This window comes from Eutrema salsugineum, unplaced genomic scaffold (genome assembly GCF_000478725.1).
Source record: "Eutrema salsugineum unplaced genomic scaffold, Eutsalg1_0 scaffold_2, whole genome shotgun sequence".
Taxonomy (NCBI): domain Eukaryota; kingdom Viridiplantae; phylum Streptophyta; class Magnoliopsida; order Brassicales; family Brassicaceae; genus Eutrema; species Eutrema salsugineum.
Genome location: NW_006256829.1, coordinates 5,528,012 through 5,545,972, shown reverse-complemented (window position 1 = coordinate 5,545,972; position 17,961 = coordinate 5,528,012). Strand labels below are relative to the sequence as shown.

General features: G+C 35.9%; 4 protein-coding genes across 6 annotated transcripts; 1 reads left to right on the top strand and 3 right to left on the bottom strand.

Moving 5' to 3' along the window:
- Positions 1–202: 202 nt before the first annotated feature.
- On the bottom strand, positions 203–2,438 carry LOC18016898 (zinc finger CCCH domain-containing protein 57). Of its 2 annotated transcripts, XM_024156209.1 has the most exons (6): positions 2,165–2,438; positions 1,905–2,038; positions 1,718–1,780; positions 1,468–1,578; positions 800–1,390; positions 203–577 (listed from the first exon to the last, which is right to left on the bottom strand). In XM_024156209.1, exons 1-6 carry the CDS (start codon positions 2,229–2,231, stop codon positions 314–316), a joined length of 1,230 nt encoding a protein of 409 aa, XP_024011977.1. In that variant the 5' UTR covers positions 2,232–2,438; the 3' UTR covers positions 203–313. The 2 variants fall into 2 exon arrangements, with proteins under 2 accessions (XP_024011977.1, XP_006400193.1); XM_006400130.2 differs by having other exon boundaries at positions 1,905–2,438.
- An 883-nt stretch (positions 2,439–3,321) lies between these two features.
- On the bottom strand, positions 3,322–5,555 carry LOC18016896 (auxin efflux carrier component 5). The gene is made up of 5 exons (XM_006400129.2): positions 4,797–5,555; positions 4,244–4,329; positions 3,987–4,144; positions 3,687–3,763; positions 3,322–3,594 (listed from the first exon to the last, which is right to left on the bottom strand). Exons 1-5 carry the CDS (start codon positions 5,447–5,449, stop codon positions 3,522–3,524), a joined length of 1,047 nt encoding a protein of 348 aa, XP_006400192.1. The 5' UTR covers positions 5,450–5,555; the 3' UTR covers positions 3,322–3,521.
- A 5,691-nt stretch (positions 5,556–11,246) lies between these two features.
- Positions 11,247–14,382, top strand: LOC18016897. 2 transcript variants are annotated; one of them, XR_002899562.1, is made up of 8 exons: positions 11,247–11,754; positions 11,845–11,936; positions 12,015–12,715; positions 12,973–13,043; positions 13,245–13,334; positions 13,453–13,618; positions 13,697–13,862; positions 14,090–14,132. XR_002899562.1 is itself a non-coding variant. In XM_006400127.2 (8 exons), exons 1-8 carry the CDS (start codon positions 11,389–11,391, stop codon positions 14,266–14,268), a joined length of 1,866 nt encoding a protein of 621 aa, XP_006400190.1. In that variant the 5' UTR covers positions 11,247–11,388; the 3' UTR covers positions 14,269–14,382. The 2 variants fall into 2 exon arrangements, 1 of the variants encoding a protein (XP_006400190.1); XM_006400127.2 differs by having other exon boundaries at positions 13,418–13,618; positions 14,090–14,382.
- Positions 14,383–14,432: 50 nt separating this feature from the next.
- Positions 14,433–16,525, bottom strand: LOC18019159 (probable UDP-arabinopyranose mutase 5). Its single transcript, XM_006400128.2, has 2 exons — positions 16,345–16,525; positions 14,433–15,766 (listed from the first exon to the last, which is right to left on the bottom strand). Exon 2 carries the CDS (start codon positions 15,682–15,684, stop codon positions 14,644–14,646), a length of 1,041 nt encoding a protein of 346 aa, XP_006400191.1. The 5' UTR covers positions 15,685–15,766; positions 16,345–16,525; the 3' UTR covers positions 14,433–14,643.
- Between the last annotated feature and the right edge of the window lie 1,436 nt (positions 16,526–17,961).

Sequence of the window (17,961 nt, the reverse complement as noted above, 5' to 3'; positions counted from 1 at the left end):
CATTTACTTTCTACGCTATATATAATATATATATATATATATATATATTTTTTTTTTTTTTCTTTTCTTTTCTTTTTGCCGCCAACTCAACCGTTTGTTTGTTCTGTTTTATGTAAGAACAGAAGGCGAATTAGAATAAGTCGGAATCAAGTCGGAATTTTTGTTTTCTCCCGTTGAAAATTACAACAAAAGGCGAATTAGATTAGGTCAAATATCACTTGATTGCTTAAGAGATAAGACCAAACCAAAAAAAAAGAAGTGAAAAACAAATGTTAAAGATTGTTTAAGACAGGTTGAGACAGACAAAAAAATTTCAGTTTTGTACATCAACAATGGTGTCTTTAGCAGAGGTTGTTTCAGAGACAGAAGGGAGTGTAGTGGGTGCTGCTTCCACAGAAGAAGAAACTAGCAGATTCCTGAGCTGGGTGGTTATGGTAGTAGTCTCTTGATGCAGAGAAGAAGAAGAAGGAGATGCATTGTTGTTGTAAGTGAAGATCCGCATCGGGTGATCAAATTTACAGCTTGGACCAAACTTGCAGATCCCATACCGCGAATAGAACACACACAGTGGTTCTCCCTAAGATAAAACAAGAACAATATTTAATTCAGAACCGAGACAAGAATAACCACAAGCATATACTAAGGGCGAGAAGAGTATTAACCAAATCACAGATAAAGAGAAAGAGAAGACTCTTAGTTGACCCGTAAAGTAAACAGTTTCACTTTTTCTTTATGAATGCTTAACCAAACTAAGCCAAAGCAGATAACCAATTGTTCACACAGTCTTCTGTTGGCTTACCAGGCGTAAAGGGAGGCCGACAGGGCTTAAGAGACAGTCAGGAGCAGGGGTTTGCCTGTCTCTAGGATGATGAAATTTGCAGACTGTACCAAATTTGCAATCTCCTGTCTTCATGTAGAATTCACATTCGGGTTGACCTGGTCTTTCCGGGAATACATTTTCTCTCGGTAATGCATAGTACCCGAACGGAACAGAGTTCCCTGAATGTTCCCCGGACGAGAAGAGACCTCCTCGAGATCCTGAAGTCTCTTTTGCATCACTCTGCTGATGGTTTCTGTAGGCCTGGTCACTTCCGGATGGAGAAAGCGAACCGTAAGTGTTCCATCCTTGAGCTGATACAACACCACCTTGAGGTAGAAGTAAAGAGGCGAAACTAGAAGGATCTTGCCAACGAGGACTGTTTGCAACAAAAGATGGTCTCGGCCAAGAATAAGACTGCTGACCAGTTGGGGATTGAAGAGCAGAGTAAACCGGAGAGCCACGAAGAGAAACCATCAAGTTGGTTGATTGACTCTGAGGGTGGTTGAATTTACAAGTCCCACCAAATTTACAGTGACCAGTTCTCAAAAAGTAAGAGCAATCATCTTCATTCTGCAAAAGAGTATCATAGGAAATAATTTTTCTTTTATAAACTAATGATGAGATTAGAGAGTTAAAAAGGTGCATACCGGACGTAGAGGATAGCCTAAGACACTATGCGATACTCTTCCAGCTTTGTTCCTAGGATGATGAAACTTGCAAGTCACTCCGAATTTGCAAGTTCCCGTCTTAAGATAAAACTTCACTCGAGATACAGAGAAGTACTCAAAACCCAGTAAGCAAGGATAAACAAGGACATGGCTTTATGATTAAAACGAAGCCAAATTCTGTTGACTTCAACATTTCATCTAAATCATTCGCTGTTGGAAACATATTCACCTCGCACTCAGGCTGACCAATCCTTTCAGGGAATTCTCCTTTAATCCTTTCGGTTGCTATAACCTAGAAATTGGACATGAGAGATTACTCATCAGTTAGTAATCACAGGTAAACAAAAGCTACAAACTTTGAGCCAATAAGACAACATATGGGTCGAATCAAAATCCATAAAGGAGCACTTCAGTACCAGTTTCCGGTCATGAGGATGATTGAATCGACAGGTTGAGCCAAACCTACAAAGTCCAGTCCGTATGTAATAAGAACAATCTGGCTCTCCAGGCCGCTCAGGGTACGACCCATCATCACCACTCATTGTTTCGTCTGACCCCAAATTCATTTGCCACATTGCATTTAAATTGAGAAACCCAACAGGAAATTCGACATCACACAATCGATCAATTTTAAGATTGAATCAGAGACATGAGAGGGGAGAAAAAAGGGGCCTACTTTGGTTTAGCAACGAGGAAAGAGAAGTTCCGTCCCGAGAAATGGGAACTCTGGAATCAAAATCCATGGAGATGAAGAGGAATAAGGAGAAGACACCATGATTCTCACTCTAGAGATATTCCGACGGGAAATCCCATCGTTTCTCCTCCCCCGAATCGCCTTCCTCCGATTGTGGAGAGTTTTGAGGAAATGGCAATGGAGGAAGACATGGAGAATTGTCTAGAGAGAGAGAGAGAGACGGAGAAAGTAAAGCGTTGTCTTCTCTTCTCCCCTCCACACAAAAGAAAAAGGGAGAGAAAATCAAAAACTAGAGAGATTCGAAGTAGAAGAAAAACCAAAAATCTGCTTCTTGAAAGGACTAAATTACCCCTTTTATTTACCCGCCAAAATCGGACGGTTGTGAGAAGTCGTCAGACTAAGTAGCCCATTTGGCCTTATGTTAGCCCATTTATATTATTTGAGTTCAAACACTAGTTTTTAGAATCTTCTTACAACGCAACGTATTATGATTCCAAATCAATATTGTTCAGTTCATTTTATTTATATATATTCATCGGCTATACTTCATAGGTTCAAAACTTCAAATCATGAAAGTTGTGATCAGTTTTAGATCATTTTAATTAGTTTTGTTTCTTCTCGTGTTTGATATTTTTTCTTTTTGAAAACAATTGAATTGAACAACTACGGTTTGAAGTTGGAACTCTCAAAAGCTTTCTAGTTATTTTCTAGTTCTATCTCAAACATTAAAATACAAATTACACTTCAGAAATAATAAGATGTATGCTCCCTACAGCCAACTACTATCTGAAAATATGAAGTGATTATCTCACATCTAATTACTGTACAAAGCCTACTCATTCCATTATCGCCTTTTTACGGCGGTAGTAATCTTGGCATTCATAAAAAGGCGATTAAAAAGCATTAGTCCTTCACTGTCATAAGCATTATATGACCAACACCGATTGCATTAGCTCTTTCTACCATTCTAGGTTTGTAAATATCATGTCCCTGAATTTTCAAATAAATTAGAAATATAACATGTGTAAAATTATGTGATGAGAATGTAAAACCTAAAGACCACTGAGTTTCAGATGAACCTTGAACTAGCGGATGAAACTGATAACCCAACAAACATATGTAGTTTGTAACACCACGTGACCAAAATCCATAGATTACTTATAAAAGACTTTTTTATATCTCAAATACACTTCAAAATTCCCTTAAAAGGAAAAAAAACAAATAATTTTTTCTCTTTAGTGTAAAAGAGAAAAAAGTTGTGATGATGACCAAAGGTAAGAGAGCGAAAAAGCCTAGGAGAGACCATTGATTTATACTTGTTTTTTTATTTAATTATTAATTAATGAATAAACTCCAAAGCTGCGTAGTAGGCGACGAGCACTGGTAAAGAGACCAACATCCCAAATATCACCCTACATTCACCACAACTTAATTTTTATATTATACAACAAAAAAGATTTAAAACTAAAATTTACACAGTTGTTATTTATTTATTTTCACTTACGCGGTGCTTAGAACATCTGCATGTAATCCGTATTCCTTAGCAAAAATGAACGAAGTGATCGATTGTGGCAAAGCAGCCTGGAATTTCATAAATAATTTATGATTAAACTGAAAATAATTAAGTGTGTATCAAATTAAATAAAAGATGTATCAAACCGAAACAAAAGAGATTCTATTTTCATTTGCGTTCTATACTTTATACACACACAAAACCCCCAAAATGTGAAAGAAACAGATTACGTATTATGAAAAGAGTGAAAAAACTGTACGCATAATGAAAATTCAAGAAAATAGTAATTACCTGAATAATGGCGACGCGGAGCACATCGCCGTGGAGGCCAACGGCGATAGAACCGATGGCCATGGCGGCGGGTCCGGCTATAAACTTCAAGAACATCCCAAGCACAGTCAAGCTTGTTCCACATACTATCAACTTCTCTTGTAGTGCCATGAATATCCCTGCGAGTAATAAATATAATACTCATTATTATCTCGATAATGGGTTCATAATATCTACATGTAGACTAGAAAGGCATTTGAAACATAAATAAAACGTACCCATATTGAACATGGCAGTTCCTGTTCCTGCTTTTGACATTATAAGAATCGATCCCTCCATTATCCCCGGCATCCCAAAATGCCATCTATTTCCATTCATACAACATTTAAGTCTTTTGTTGATCACAGTTTATTCTAGTACGAAATAATAATCAAAATCCTAAACCCATTGTTTCAAAACTTGGTTTAGTTAAGACTGTATAGATTATGGCCATATATTGTTTCTTTACATGTACGTTTGCGTTTCTGTCACCAATTGTTATAATGTATATAGAACATTGTAACTTGGAAAGGCATACGCAAATACATATAGAAACAATCATGTTCCATCACAATTTTATACATTTATCGATAGGCGCTAAACAGAAAAGTAATTTTGATGGTCAACGTCGAATTATAGATGTTTGTTTTCAGGCAACTTAAACGGGTGCTTAGAGGTTAGTTTTCGAAGTTACTCACTTAATGTCTCCTGATCACACACACTTAACGCTTTAATTTGTTAATTAACATTTCATAAACGTAAGATGTATTTTAAAGATTCCTTTAATTTTACCTGTTAGAAATAAAAGCCCATGCGACCCCAAGGATGCAAGAATAGCAATTCGGATTCGTTGCAAGCTTCAACCACACGATGGATAGGACCTCAAGCAACGACTTCTCCTCTCCCACAACCAAAGTTTCTCTTCTCCCACCTTCGATATTGATGTTATCTGCCTTAGTGTTACTACTAAATCCGGCTCTTCTAAACTCTAAGACAAACAACAAGAGTGTGAGCCACACGATTGCTTGAAACACCGAGGACTGAACCACGAGATCAACAGCCTGTTGTCCGTACATCGCCTTAGCCAATGGCACACCCACGACAAGAGAGTTAGTAAGAGTGCATAGAGAGAAACTAGTAATGGACCAACAATAGCTTCCTTTCTTGCTATATTTGGCCCAAAACACTAAGACCGTGACTATGATGACCTTAGAGAGGACATCAGCTGCAATGAACCGATAATTCATGTCGAATGGGTCAACATGAGCTGCGAACTCGAAGGTGAAGAGCGGTAGGGTGAAATAGCATACGAGCCGGTTTATGGCATCGCATTGATCACGAGTGAATATGTTCCACCATTTCACCGAACCATAGCCTAAGATTAAGGCTACATAGAGTGGAACCATTGCTTCGATTACCTTGTAAACATCTCCCCCACTTATCATGGTTTTACTAGGAAAAAATGTTTTACTTATAATACAAAGTTTGGTTTCTGGGATTTAGGAGTTTGCGAGTATCAAGCGAAGGGAAAGAAAATGAAGTTTGTTAAGTTCTTTTGTAGATAGTGAATGTGGTAAGACATAAACAACATGTTCATATTTATAGATACGTACATACATTTAAGTTATTTTTTTATGAAAAAAGAAAGAAAGATAGTAATATATATGAGATATCCATGGGTTATATTCAAACATATGCAAAAAAACAGAGTTTTTGGTATAACAATAGTATTTTTTTTTAATTAATGATGGTTACAAGTATTTATAAGTAATATGGCATATATTCCTATAAAATAGTTGCAGCATTTAATTATGAGTATCTAAGTTTAAAATAATAAGAAAAATAAATTAAAATTACCTCTTAGAATTCAGCTGAGAAAGAGCTAGAGAGAGAGGAGAGTTATCATTTTCAATATATTTGACCAGACCGTGCCATGGCATATGATTCTATTCCAGTTGTTTCCTCTATACATTGAGTTATAATATTTGTGTATGACGTAAACATTTCTTTCAATATTTGACTATATTTATAATTACACAAATGCACAAATAATTGATGATAATGTCGCAGAATAAATAATGAGGTTGCAGCTTGAGCCCTAGAGTCGAACTTCGGAGGGTGAGAATGTGAGATTACGTCTACCAATTCTCACCTGTTGGATTGATAATGCGACTCGGGGAGGAGGTATGACCCAATAATTACACATCTTAGTTTAGGCAATGAAATGCCTTCTATATATAGCATGAATTATCATTTTCTTTTTGGTTTTCATTTCATTATATATTCAATGGAGTTAGTGCGTTATGGCCTTTCTCCCAAATAAATGACAGGCATTCTGATCAAACCTGCGTGAATTTGTGGATTTTGAAGATTCAGTTACCGAAATATGTGTTAGTTCATGAAATGTTGGTGTGTTAAAGCAGTTTTCTTGTTCTTAAGGTTCGTAGTAAAGCAGCAGTTTGAATTTTATATATTAATTTTCATTAAAAAATAACGATTTATATAGATGAGAATGTTAATAAACATATATTTAATAGGTAGATTTAGCTCATAATGACACTGGTTACAAACTTACAATTGTAATGAACTCATTTATAAAATCAATCGTATATAGACGTGTCACAACTCCATAACTATAAAACCGTCTCTACCACCAGTATAGGTTTTTGGCTGTCGTAACCACAACCACAACCACATGTGTTCAGCATGATCCAGCTATATATATACTACATTAATCCCAAATAGTATTTATTGAACTATTCAATAAATTATTTCGAATTTTATTCTAATAATGGGAACAGCATATGCTATTGCATGTAATATAAGTAAAGTGCATGGAGAGCAGCTTAAAATACAAATGCCGAATTGGGTATTTGTGCCCTACGCACCTGGCGATAGCAACCAATTTCATATCCCACAAAGTGAGATTTGTTCACACAAAAATCACTTACTTACTATTAGTAATGATCTGAAATTCAATGTACATATTTTTATATTTATTTGACAATAACATTTCATGATTTGTGACGAGAAAATATATATCCATCTATTTCAAGTCAAATGGTACATATATATATATATATATATATATATATATATATATATATATAAATAGAAAGATAAATGAGTTAACTTCTTTTCAATTTTTTGTTTTTGTCTTAAAACATGTTTTACGTTGATTTTCTATTTGTCCTTGCACGAAAGAAACATCAACATATTCAATGCTCTTAACTAATTTATCTGACATATGTTTGTTTTGTAACCACATTCCAATCACGACAAAATCATATATTCATGATGAGAAAATTGATTTAACTTAATTACTAGAGAATCATGCCAAGGCATAAGATGATGTGGAAAACACATATATTTATATTTTGATTAGATAATAACATTTCATGGTTTTGGAATGAGAAAAGAAAAGAAAAACGATTTTGACTGATGGAACAAGAATTAAAATTGGTGGCTTAGAAATATGGGAGAACGTGGATGATGCTTCTTCACTGGTGATATTGATGGATCACATATATAAATGTCATAATAATGCTATTAGAATAAGTTCTATTTATCACTCGATGTATGATATGCTTCATTTCTTTTGATCTGTTGATAAAACAGTCATGTTAACATCGAAAAAGGTTTTATTTTCATTAATTCATTATCGACCATATTTTATTTATTCCTCTTCAATTATGTAGAAATAGCTAGCATGATTTGAAAGCTTTTTTTTTTTTTTTTTCAAATTCCTACTTTTTTTTTGGACTTTTGGCGTCATGCTATATTTTTGCCCAAACAAAGATCTTACGGTTTTTACATGTTTGTACTACAGGTCTCCAGTTTAATCTTTTCAGACCAGAAAACATTGTATATCTGTAAATGAATCATCTTGCTAAATCTTCAAAAAAAAAATAATCTTAATAAATTAGAGTTTGAATTCCCAAAAAATATATCATTCACCAAATAACTCGTCAAAATAAACTTGGATGTTTTGATAAATGATTCTAGTGTTAAACTAGTTGAATTTAGCAAAGTATAGACGAAATCAAGTTGTGAAAAGTTACAAATCAAATCAGAAGCAATAAAATAAAAGGACACGATGTTGACTTTAAATTTTAAATAACTGAGTGAATTTAAACAGTATAATAATAGAATGGATACCATACTACACTACATGAATTTTTTCCAATATAATTAAAGAAAATGTGTCGTTATACTTGGGATGGTTCATAATTTGCTAAGAAGGAAAGTCCACTGTTTCGACACTGTGCTATTTCTTTTAATACAACATTACTCCTATACTATCGAACCTATAACTAAGATCATGCATCTGAATTTCGAGATTGTGTGTCAGATTTAATAATTTTTTATTAAATGAGAAGATAATACTACATTTATTTATATTTTAAAATACGACATTTATTGCTTTCTTCTTTGTTAATATCACCGATATTTTGTTACAGTTTCGAATAAATCTGGTTCGAATATAATATTTTGGGTAAACTTCTTGTTAGACTCGATCTCAAAACTACAAAAGTCCATAGACAGTTTTTGTCCTCTCCTCAAGCCATTTACACCACACTCCCACTATCCATCTTCCATCTTCGGTAAAATTTGTGATTTTTTTGTTGCAAATATTCTTACTTTCAACTGTAATTTCTTGATTCGCAGTACATCCGTTCTGATTTATTGTTTTTCTTGTCAGTTCAACCCAAACACATGTCCAATTTTAGTTTTCCCGGAAGGATTTTCGCCGCCGGTCATGAACCAGTAGGTGAGAAGGTTAACTCTTACCAGAAATTGAAAGTCGTGAAGGCCATCCTTAATGCGTTTGATCATGAAGAAGCGAAAAGATTACGAGACTCACAATTGGGGAAGCTTCTGGCGACTAAGGAGCAACCGTCGTTTTCCAGCAGTATTGGCGACCCAGAAACCATACTGATCAATTTCTCTGGTTTGGTTTCAACTTTTTCGAGAGAGCTAATCAAACTTGTTTATTTTATTTAAATCAAAGTTATTTTAGTTTCGTCTCTTCTCTGAAAGTATCTGCTGATGTAAATTAAAAAATTTGTTTCTTCTCTAAAATTATGGATCTGAGATTGAGAGAGAGATTGTTGAAGACGGAGATCTCGATGAGTTAAGTTGGAAAAATGTTAATTTGAAAGTTAACAATCAACAAATGTTTATACCATCTAACAAATGTTTTAATATATCAAAATAATATATAGTTGGATAATATATAGCAGGTTATCTTTGAATCCAAAAGTTGCACTCACTCTAAATTATTTTGAATTTAGAATTAGGTTTCTAAATTGAGTGTTAGATTGCTAATATATTTTACAGATGATTACAATTCATATACTATACAATATAAATGTTTTTATATATCTCTAATATTCCACTTAACATGTTAACTATATTATTAGACATATAAATTTAAATTAATACTCGATAAGCCAATTATAGCAACTGAAATTAAGCACGCTAACAAATTATATAGCTTTATAATATGTTAAGTAATTGTATAACTTATATGTTAACGTATATCAGATAAAAACAGCGCGCTAAAGAATTATTTATACTGCTACCGTTTCATGTATCTCTATAACGTATATGTTAACAAGGGTCTGATATAATCAATTATCAAACCAAATATACAAGTGTCAAAGAATGCAGCAATCTTTTTTTTTAAAGAATGCAGAAACTTATCATGCTAACAAAGTATGTAGTTTGATAAAAAAAAATTATGTAATTGTATAATTTATATATTAAGTAGATGCATACACATGAATAAAATTATTTAGACTGATAACGTTTAATATAACTGTATAATGTATATGTTAATGAGTTCTGATATAATCAATAATCAAATCAAATATAGCAACTCAGAGGTGTCAAAGAATACAAAAATTATTTTTGTTTCAAGAATACAGAAACTTACTATGCTAACAAAATATGTAATTTGATAAGAAGTTATGTAATTGTATAACTTATATGTTAAATAAAGAAGATTGATGAGAGAGAAATTTCAGAGCTGTTATATTTTGTGGTTCTCAAATATCTACAAGCAGACCTACGTTATCTACAGGAACCTATAGATGTCGATATTATCTTTTCTTCCATTATTTAAATTAAATCAAAAATACAATTAGCAAAACAGAAAAAGTTAGTTTGAGGATTCTTTTCGTAATCTACCACAATTTGGAATTCAAAATTTTCACCTGAAACACTGTTTTTCTTTATTGGCAAATTTTGACCGGATCTTAATCTATATAGCAAATTGTCTCATATAATTATCAATATTTATTCTAAAAAAACAATTATCAATATCCACACACTAATCTTTCTTGCAATTCCGTATAGAAAACACATTTACAATTGGTCTGTAAAGGCATTTGTTCTTTAGACTTCGGGAAAAGAATAGAAGCTCCAAGTGCAGGTGGAATAAATCCTCTGTTTGAAACGACTTCACTTCTAAAATTTTTCTTTTCTTTATTATTATATATTTTTTAAAAATTTGTGGCTTACAAATAATCTGCTTCATCACTCAATATATGCTACAGCAGCTACTTGTACTCCATGTTTATATTCTGGGAACATTCGGCTTTTTTTTTTTTTTCAGAGAAGAGAAGTGAAGAAAGAAGAAGTTTGAACCAACATCAACACTCTTTGATTGCATGTTCTCAAGATTTGGCGAATACAAAGTCTTAACAACATATTAAGAGATCAAGACCGAAGGCTTTAGTGTTTTTGGTTTTCAATTTTCCAAGATTAAGGGAACTTGAGACAATAGAGCTCAAGGGAAAAACAATCTTTAGACATACCTTGAATTTGATCATCGCACGAAACAGTGTTTCATCTCATTTATGTTTTATTTTTCTCCAGACTACACATTCTTGGGGATTCTAATATGTGAACATTTAAAAAAAAAAGATTTAGGTGTTGAATAAGTAGACATGTATTAAGGGAATTGGAAACATAAAAACAATCACTGTGGTAGCTAGTGCAAGAACAAGCTGGTCAACATTAAACAACATGGAGGTTTGGTAACAACGAAATTAATAATCAGAGCCAAACCGGTTTGAGAATTGATTTTGGCGGTTTAATTGGTCTGGCGGGAAATTTTGACGAGTCAACCGGTTTTTAATTTAGTTGGTCGTTGACGAAAAAGTCTCTCAAGTTTCGTCACTTAACTTAACAGGCTGGGTTTCTTCGTGGTCTGTTGTTTCTCTTTGACGCTGGACAAAAAATAATAAAAAATTAAAAGAGAAAAAAATGAAGAAGAAGATGAAGAAACAAAAATTAAAATTCCTTTCGTACCCCTCTGGTTCTTCTCCTCTCTCAAACATCTCTGCGTTTCTTCCGCGAGTTTCTTCTAAGCTCTGTGATGGCGTGCCCTAGAGACTCCCTCACTTACAACGCCACGCGCTGCGCGTGCGGAATCGGTCAGCTTCTTAACCGGAGCTCCGGCAGCTGCGAAATCTTCGGGTGGCCGTCGACGATCTCGACGGACAAAGATCTCAACTACAGCGGAATATCTTTCGCCGAGACGCTATTCGCCTTCGATAGGATCCGGAAATTCACTCAGTCCCAGGCTGTGTTCCTCGAAGCCACGCTCGTGATGCTTCTCTCCTGGCTACTATTTTGCTTCTTTCTCCGATTCACCAAGCTCGGCGACGGTCGTAATGTCTGGTTCAATCTCCGTTGGTGGATTACTCGGCTCGATGTCTTCTTCTCCACTAGGCATTGGCTCGTTAGTGCTTCTCTTTCTTTTTTTTGCCCTGATTACATGAGCTGATTCTTTGAGTACTAATTAGGTTTTCCATCACTTTGAATCTCGCAGGATGATCAGAAAATTGTCAGGAAAAGGAAAACGGAGCTAGGTGGAACGTTATCTGTTGCGAGCTGGATAGTCTTCATAGGATTATTCGCTGCGTGAGTTTTGAAACTCAGATTGTTCTGATTGATTTTTGTGAATCTAGAAAACTGACTTACAATTCAGTTTCTTCACAGGCTGCTTTACCAGATCATAACCAAGAGAAGCATTGAAGTTCACAACGTGAGAGCTACTAATTCTCCAGATTTAGCCTCGTTCGAAAACGATCTGGAGTTCAACATCACTGCTGTTTCTGATATGAGCTGCTCCAATTTACGTGGTATCGGGAATGTGGTCACTGGTAATCCCGGATTTAGCGATTTCAAAGTTGCTTCTCTTTCCACTTTTGGAAACTATTCTTGTAAAAACACAACATCAGGGCCAACTGTGAATTTCAAGTGTACTAGATGTCGTCTCACCAGCGATTACATCTATATCTCTTGGCATTTCGTTGATCTTCCTGATTCGCCTGCCGCTGCTGTTGGTTTTCAGTTTAACTTCACTACTCATAATGGAGCTGACAAGAAGCATATTAGTTTTGTTAGTGGCACTCTGAGGAACGGAAGCATCCTTGATGAAAGACCGGTTACTTTCCGTGGAACTCAAGGGAATATATTGAAGTTTAACCTGTTTCCCCGGATTTATCATCATTTACATGATCTTAAGCTAATCCAACCTCTGTTCCACGAGTTTATCCCTGGCTCAGTCTATAGAGACACTACACAGCTGCAGGCATCTTTGGGGAGGTCAACAGATGGCATACTCAACACCACATTGTTCATCAACTATCTGTCTTCTTATATTGTTGAGATCGACCATGAAAATATACTCGGTCCTGGTAAGTTAAATTACAACCGTTTACTTTGTCCAATCACTTCTTGTGAATCCCAGAAGTCTTAGTAGTTATTTCTTATGAACTTTGAGATAACTTCTGTTGCACCGCGATATGGAGGCTTGTGCGTCCTCCCTGTTGCTTGATTTAGTATGTGCAATAAGTGAATACTAGACCAGCTTAATGTGCAATAAGTGAATACTAGACCAGCTTAAGTTATAACTAAATTAGTATCTTTTTTTCCTCTGTTTGCTGTTTTACAGTTAGCTTCCTTGCCGATCTTGGTGGTTTGTATTGCATCAGTATTGGCATATTTTTCTACCTACTAGTGCAGGTTTGAAGCCTTTCCATCTTTATTTAAATGTTTTACCTTTCTCCGTGTGCCTTTTCTCTCTTCTTGAAGGAGACTCTTTGATATATTGGTATTCACAATCTATCAATATAAAAAGAGCATTAAGCATGATTGAAGATCTTAGGAAATTTTCTAGTCCTTCTTAGCAAATCCTGGATGGTAGTAACTTGGCTCTTGGAATAGTGTGAGTACAGGATCAAGAAGCTGCGAAATGAAGATACCATATTCAGGAGGATACGGAATCGTCGCAAAGCTCTTGACCACTGGGATAAAGTAATTGTTTTCCCCTTTTGTTATTTTTTCTTGCAATCTCCTGTTTTCATATTATTAATTGCTCATAGAATACTCTCATTTAGCTGAGAAGATATGTTGCATACACATGGGATTGCAGCATATTGGTCAACGATGCCATTAAAACAACAAAGGTGTCAGTGCTCTGTGGTTTAGCGAGACCTTCAACATCTCCTAATAGCTCTAATTTGGAACGTGGATCATCAAGAACAAAAATTCAGCATTCTATCATGTCGAACAAGAAACCTGGCTTAAGTATTGAGAAGGTAACTTAACTATTGATTTTGCGTTTTCCGTCTCCTTTTCAAGCCCCTAAGACTTCTTTACTGTCTAATTTTTTCCAGAATGTAATTCCACAACCTGCAAGCCTAGAAATGAGATCTTTCGATTCGGCTTCTTCTTTGGATCATGGAGATGCTTTTTCAAAGAAGAAGAATATAAGCCAGTCTTCTCAAAGCCATCCACTTTCTCGTTGTGATGACGATATAATCCCTCCACCTCCTCCAATGGGTATGGCTTACATTTATACCATTTTATGATATAACATCCACAATTTTCCTTCCTAGATCAATCGACGTATGGTTTAGGTTTTAGAAGTAGAAGTGGAAAAAGATGTATCTTTTGAGTGGTTTTATAAGAGAAAAATCGGTTGCAACAAGCATCTAGATCAATATCTTTGGTTTATATACAATAGTCTCAAATCTGAAACGTCGGACTGGTACTGTTAATATTTGCAGAGTTCAGTGATGAAGGGTCTTCTGGTTCAGAGGTGGACGCAATCGACATCAGGAAGAAATTTCAACTTCTCTATGACTACAACGTATTACTTAGGGAAAAACTTATAGACACTCAGTCTTTGCTCAATGCTTTAGCACCCAAAGCATCATCATCTTCAACGACGGAACACGGTGCCTAGAACCATGAGGTTTTCTAACATGTATTGTTTGTATTCTCATTGTAACCCCCACATTTATAGAACAAAGTGTTTGTTGTATCATTGTGAATATACCAAATTGCTAATTGTAGCAAATTCATGTTTATGACATTACAAGATTGAAACCGCGGAATCGATCAAGAAACAGAAGAAAAGTTAAGCAATAGATATTATCATCATCGAAACGTACAGGATAGTTTCTTCAGTCAAGGTTTACATTATTGAAAGTCTAGAAAACATGCTTATAATTAGATAAAAAAGAGAATAAACATGATGATAAATCCCTGAGACATGATAATAAGCTTAGAAGTGATAAAAGGAACCTAACCTCAGGAGATAGATTCATTGGTTCAACTTTTAACCGCTCGAATTAACAGAATTCCAGAGCTGGATCCACTTAACCATAGCATCAGCCGCTTGCGTGAATGCAGGATCTTCTGAACCCAACTGCTCTTTCACTGCTTTAGCAAGCTCAATCACACAATCTTCAACTTTAAGCGCAGTCTCGGGCAATTTCAAAGACTCGAAGAAAGGAACACTTTTCTCCATCAGCTTCATTCCTTCCCATTTCTTCCTCAAGCTCTCAACTGCATCTCCTCTCTCGTTTCTCCACACATAAGGCAGTCCGGTTTTCACACCATAACCCAAATGATCAGAGATATGTTTCAGGCACATCCCACACCAAACATCTTCAAGTGTTTCCCATCTCACTTTCCCTTCTCCAGCCAATCTAAGTGCAGGCACCAAAGCTGGACCCACCAACTCACGGTTAAAAGCGATGTTGATACCGCTTATAGGTAGCATAGCCTTGAGGGGCACTGTCATAACCGCATCAACATATGAAGTGTTCCTTTGCTCTGTCTTGAGAGCTTGTGTTGGAGCATCAAGATCAGCTAGGTTAAGCCAAAGTCCACAAGATGCAGCACAAGGAACACCGCTTCTAAGGCTGAAAGGGTATCCACGGACAAAATCCGCTCCCTCGCAATAAGGATCGTAAAGGGTATTGAAGAAGAGAGGCGTGGCTGGGTTTTCGAGGTTGTTCACGTGCTGAGAAACAGCATCCACTAGGAACCCCTTGGGATCTTTAGCCGGGACACAATCATCATCGATTGAGACAATGTACTTCTTTTTAGATATGAGATAACCGAAATATCTGCAAGAATAGCCCGAGAACATCGTGGAATTGGATGAGCCAACAACTTTGTCTATGTCAGTCTTTGAGTAGACATCTACATCAAAGCCTTGTGGAATGTTGAGTTCCTGCTTGAGCTCAGGATCTTTGACAACAATCAGATGAAACCCGGAGAAAAAGGGCTTCCAGCTGTTCAAGAACTGTGTCAGGTCAGCATTAAGAGCCCCAATGACAATGTCGACCTCATTCTTGTTTATCTCGGACATCTTTGATTTTCAACAATCTTCTACGCAGTAGGAGATAACTTTAGGCCTCAAGTAGCAAAATGTAATCTTCCAAAGCTTTTTTCTACAGATACATAAAAACTTGAACTTTGTCAGAAAACTACCAAATAGCATAAAAACAATTTAAAATCTGTCAATAAGCAAACTAGAAAACAGTAGTATGATTAAGTGATAGATACCAATATTTTGACAGGACCAAATTTCCGAAACAAATTCAGGCAAAAAAAACCAGCTTTTTAGATAACATCACTCATCAATAATTGTTAGACATTTAGAATCTAGTCCAAACACACGATCCACATAGCCCAAAACCTAATCAAGATCTACTCTTCAGTCAACTCAGGATCGCATGAATATTACGGTAAAGAAAAAAATGCGATCGATTGAGATCAACAAACGAAACAAATAGAATTGAAAACCGATTAAACCTACTAAGATCCTGCTATCAACGGAACAACAGAAACATCTCGTCTATACCACACAGAACAAGAAGACACACATTTCGTTCAAACATAGAGATACCCAGATAAAATTAACGAATCGGCAGATCAAACATAGCAATACCCAGAAGTTAAATAATAAATCGAAGAGAAAAGGCGAATCAAGAGACGCAAAAAAGGATTTCGTTTGTGAGAGATGGACCTGACTCAAGGTGAGAATGCAGCAGATCCGAGGTTTCTTCTTCTTCTTTTTTGGTTAAGACGGATAAACACAAATCGTGGGTATGATTAGATTTATCACGTTTCTGTAGAATTGGTCCAAAACGTCTCGCGCATTTGCTGCTGCGTCCCGCAATTTTCTCTTCGATCGTGCGTGTCGTAACGTTAGGGCGCGTCAAAGTGTTAAAAAGACTCGATTCTCTCTAGTCAATCAGAACCCAAAACCGAGTCTAACCGGTCGGTCTGATTTTTGAATTACTTTAATGACTTTTATATCATGGTTTCTGTTTGGTTTGAACGGGGAGTGAAGTAAATCCTACTAAACCTCATCAAACCGAACCGCATTATTCTTGGAATGGGAACACTGATACTAATACTGATGCGTTTTGGGAAAACGGTCGATTCCCTATGAACTTTATACTTTCTGATTTCTCATACACGAACTATCAGACCATGCCTCCAACTACACGAACTACGTTTGTTTTTGAATTTCCTACACTAACTACTTAAATGTGGTCTATTCCACCAACCCCGTTGACGGAGTATATTTCACCGTTAACGGATGCTGACGTGGGTGTATGCGTGGAAAATCGAAATACAATATTTTTTTTTATAAATAAATACAACCAAACGATGTCGTTTCATTTGGTTACTCTGTTATTAATCAAAACAAAAACAAAGAAAACGTTGTCGTTCTTGTTTTCGATTTGGGGAAGAAAGTAAAAACGTTGTCGTTCTTGTTTTTCTCTTGGCATGTACTTAGGATTATCCCGAAGCTCATTCACAAATAGCTTAGCAATCACTTCTTTGACTAAGTATTTTTGAACGCCCACTCTTCATACAAGTGTGTTTCTTCACATACACCTTAACCAACCATTTTTGTAATGGTTCATCATAAGAACAGTAAATCCTCCACATACACTCTTCTTCTCCTTCTTCGGGCTCACTTGCACATTTAACCTCTGACTTGTTCTTCTCCCAGCGCTTATATTCCACATTCCATCCTTCCTTTAACACATACTCGAGCACACCTTGTTTGAAAGCTTCCAAACTATCAAATGCTTGGCTTAACATCAGCTCACCACTGCCTTTCTTGTATCTGATATAACCTTTACTATCATCAGCATCATCATCATCGTCTGAGCACACCGGAGTGGCATACTCATCAATCTCTTCATCAATAAAATTGACCAGATTTCTTTCAATTCTAGCTTCTTCTTCAAATTGACGATCTTCTCTCACAGCCTCATCTCTCTTTGGTTCATCACCATCAGTCTCATCTCTCTCAGACTCCTCATTGTCATTATCATCTCCTGCGACCTCCTCTGTGATTAATTCAGGCTCTACAAATATGTCAATTGCGTTGACATAGCTTGCAGCTGCACACGTCTTCTTAAAGTTTCCATCCCCATTTGCTAACAGTTTTCTATCCTCCAATTCTTCAAAAGGGACCTTATACCATACTCTCTGCCCATACAAACTCACCGGAAGTTGATTCATCAGCTCTGTAAACAACAAAGAGGGTCGACTATCAACAAACCGATATCCTCCACCGATGTAAACATCTTTGCCTTCCACAACTTCAAACTTCCCACCATAG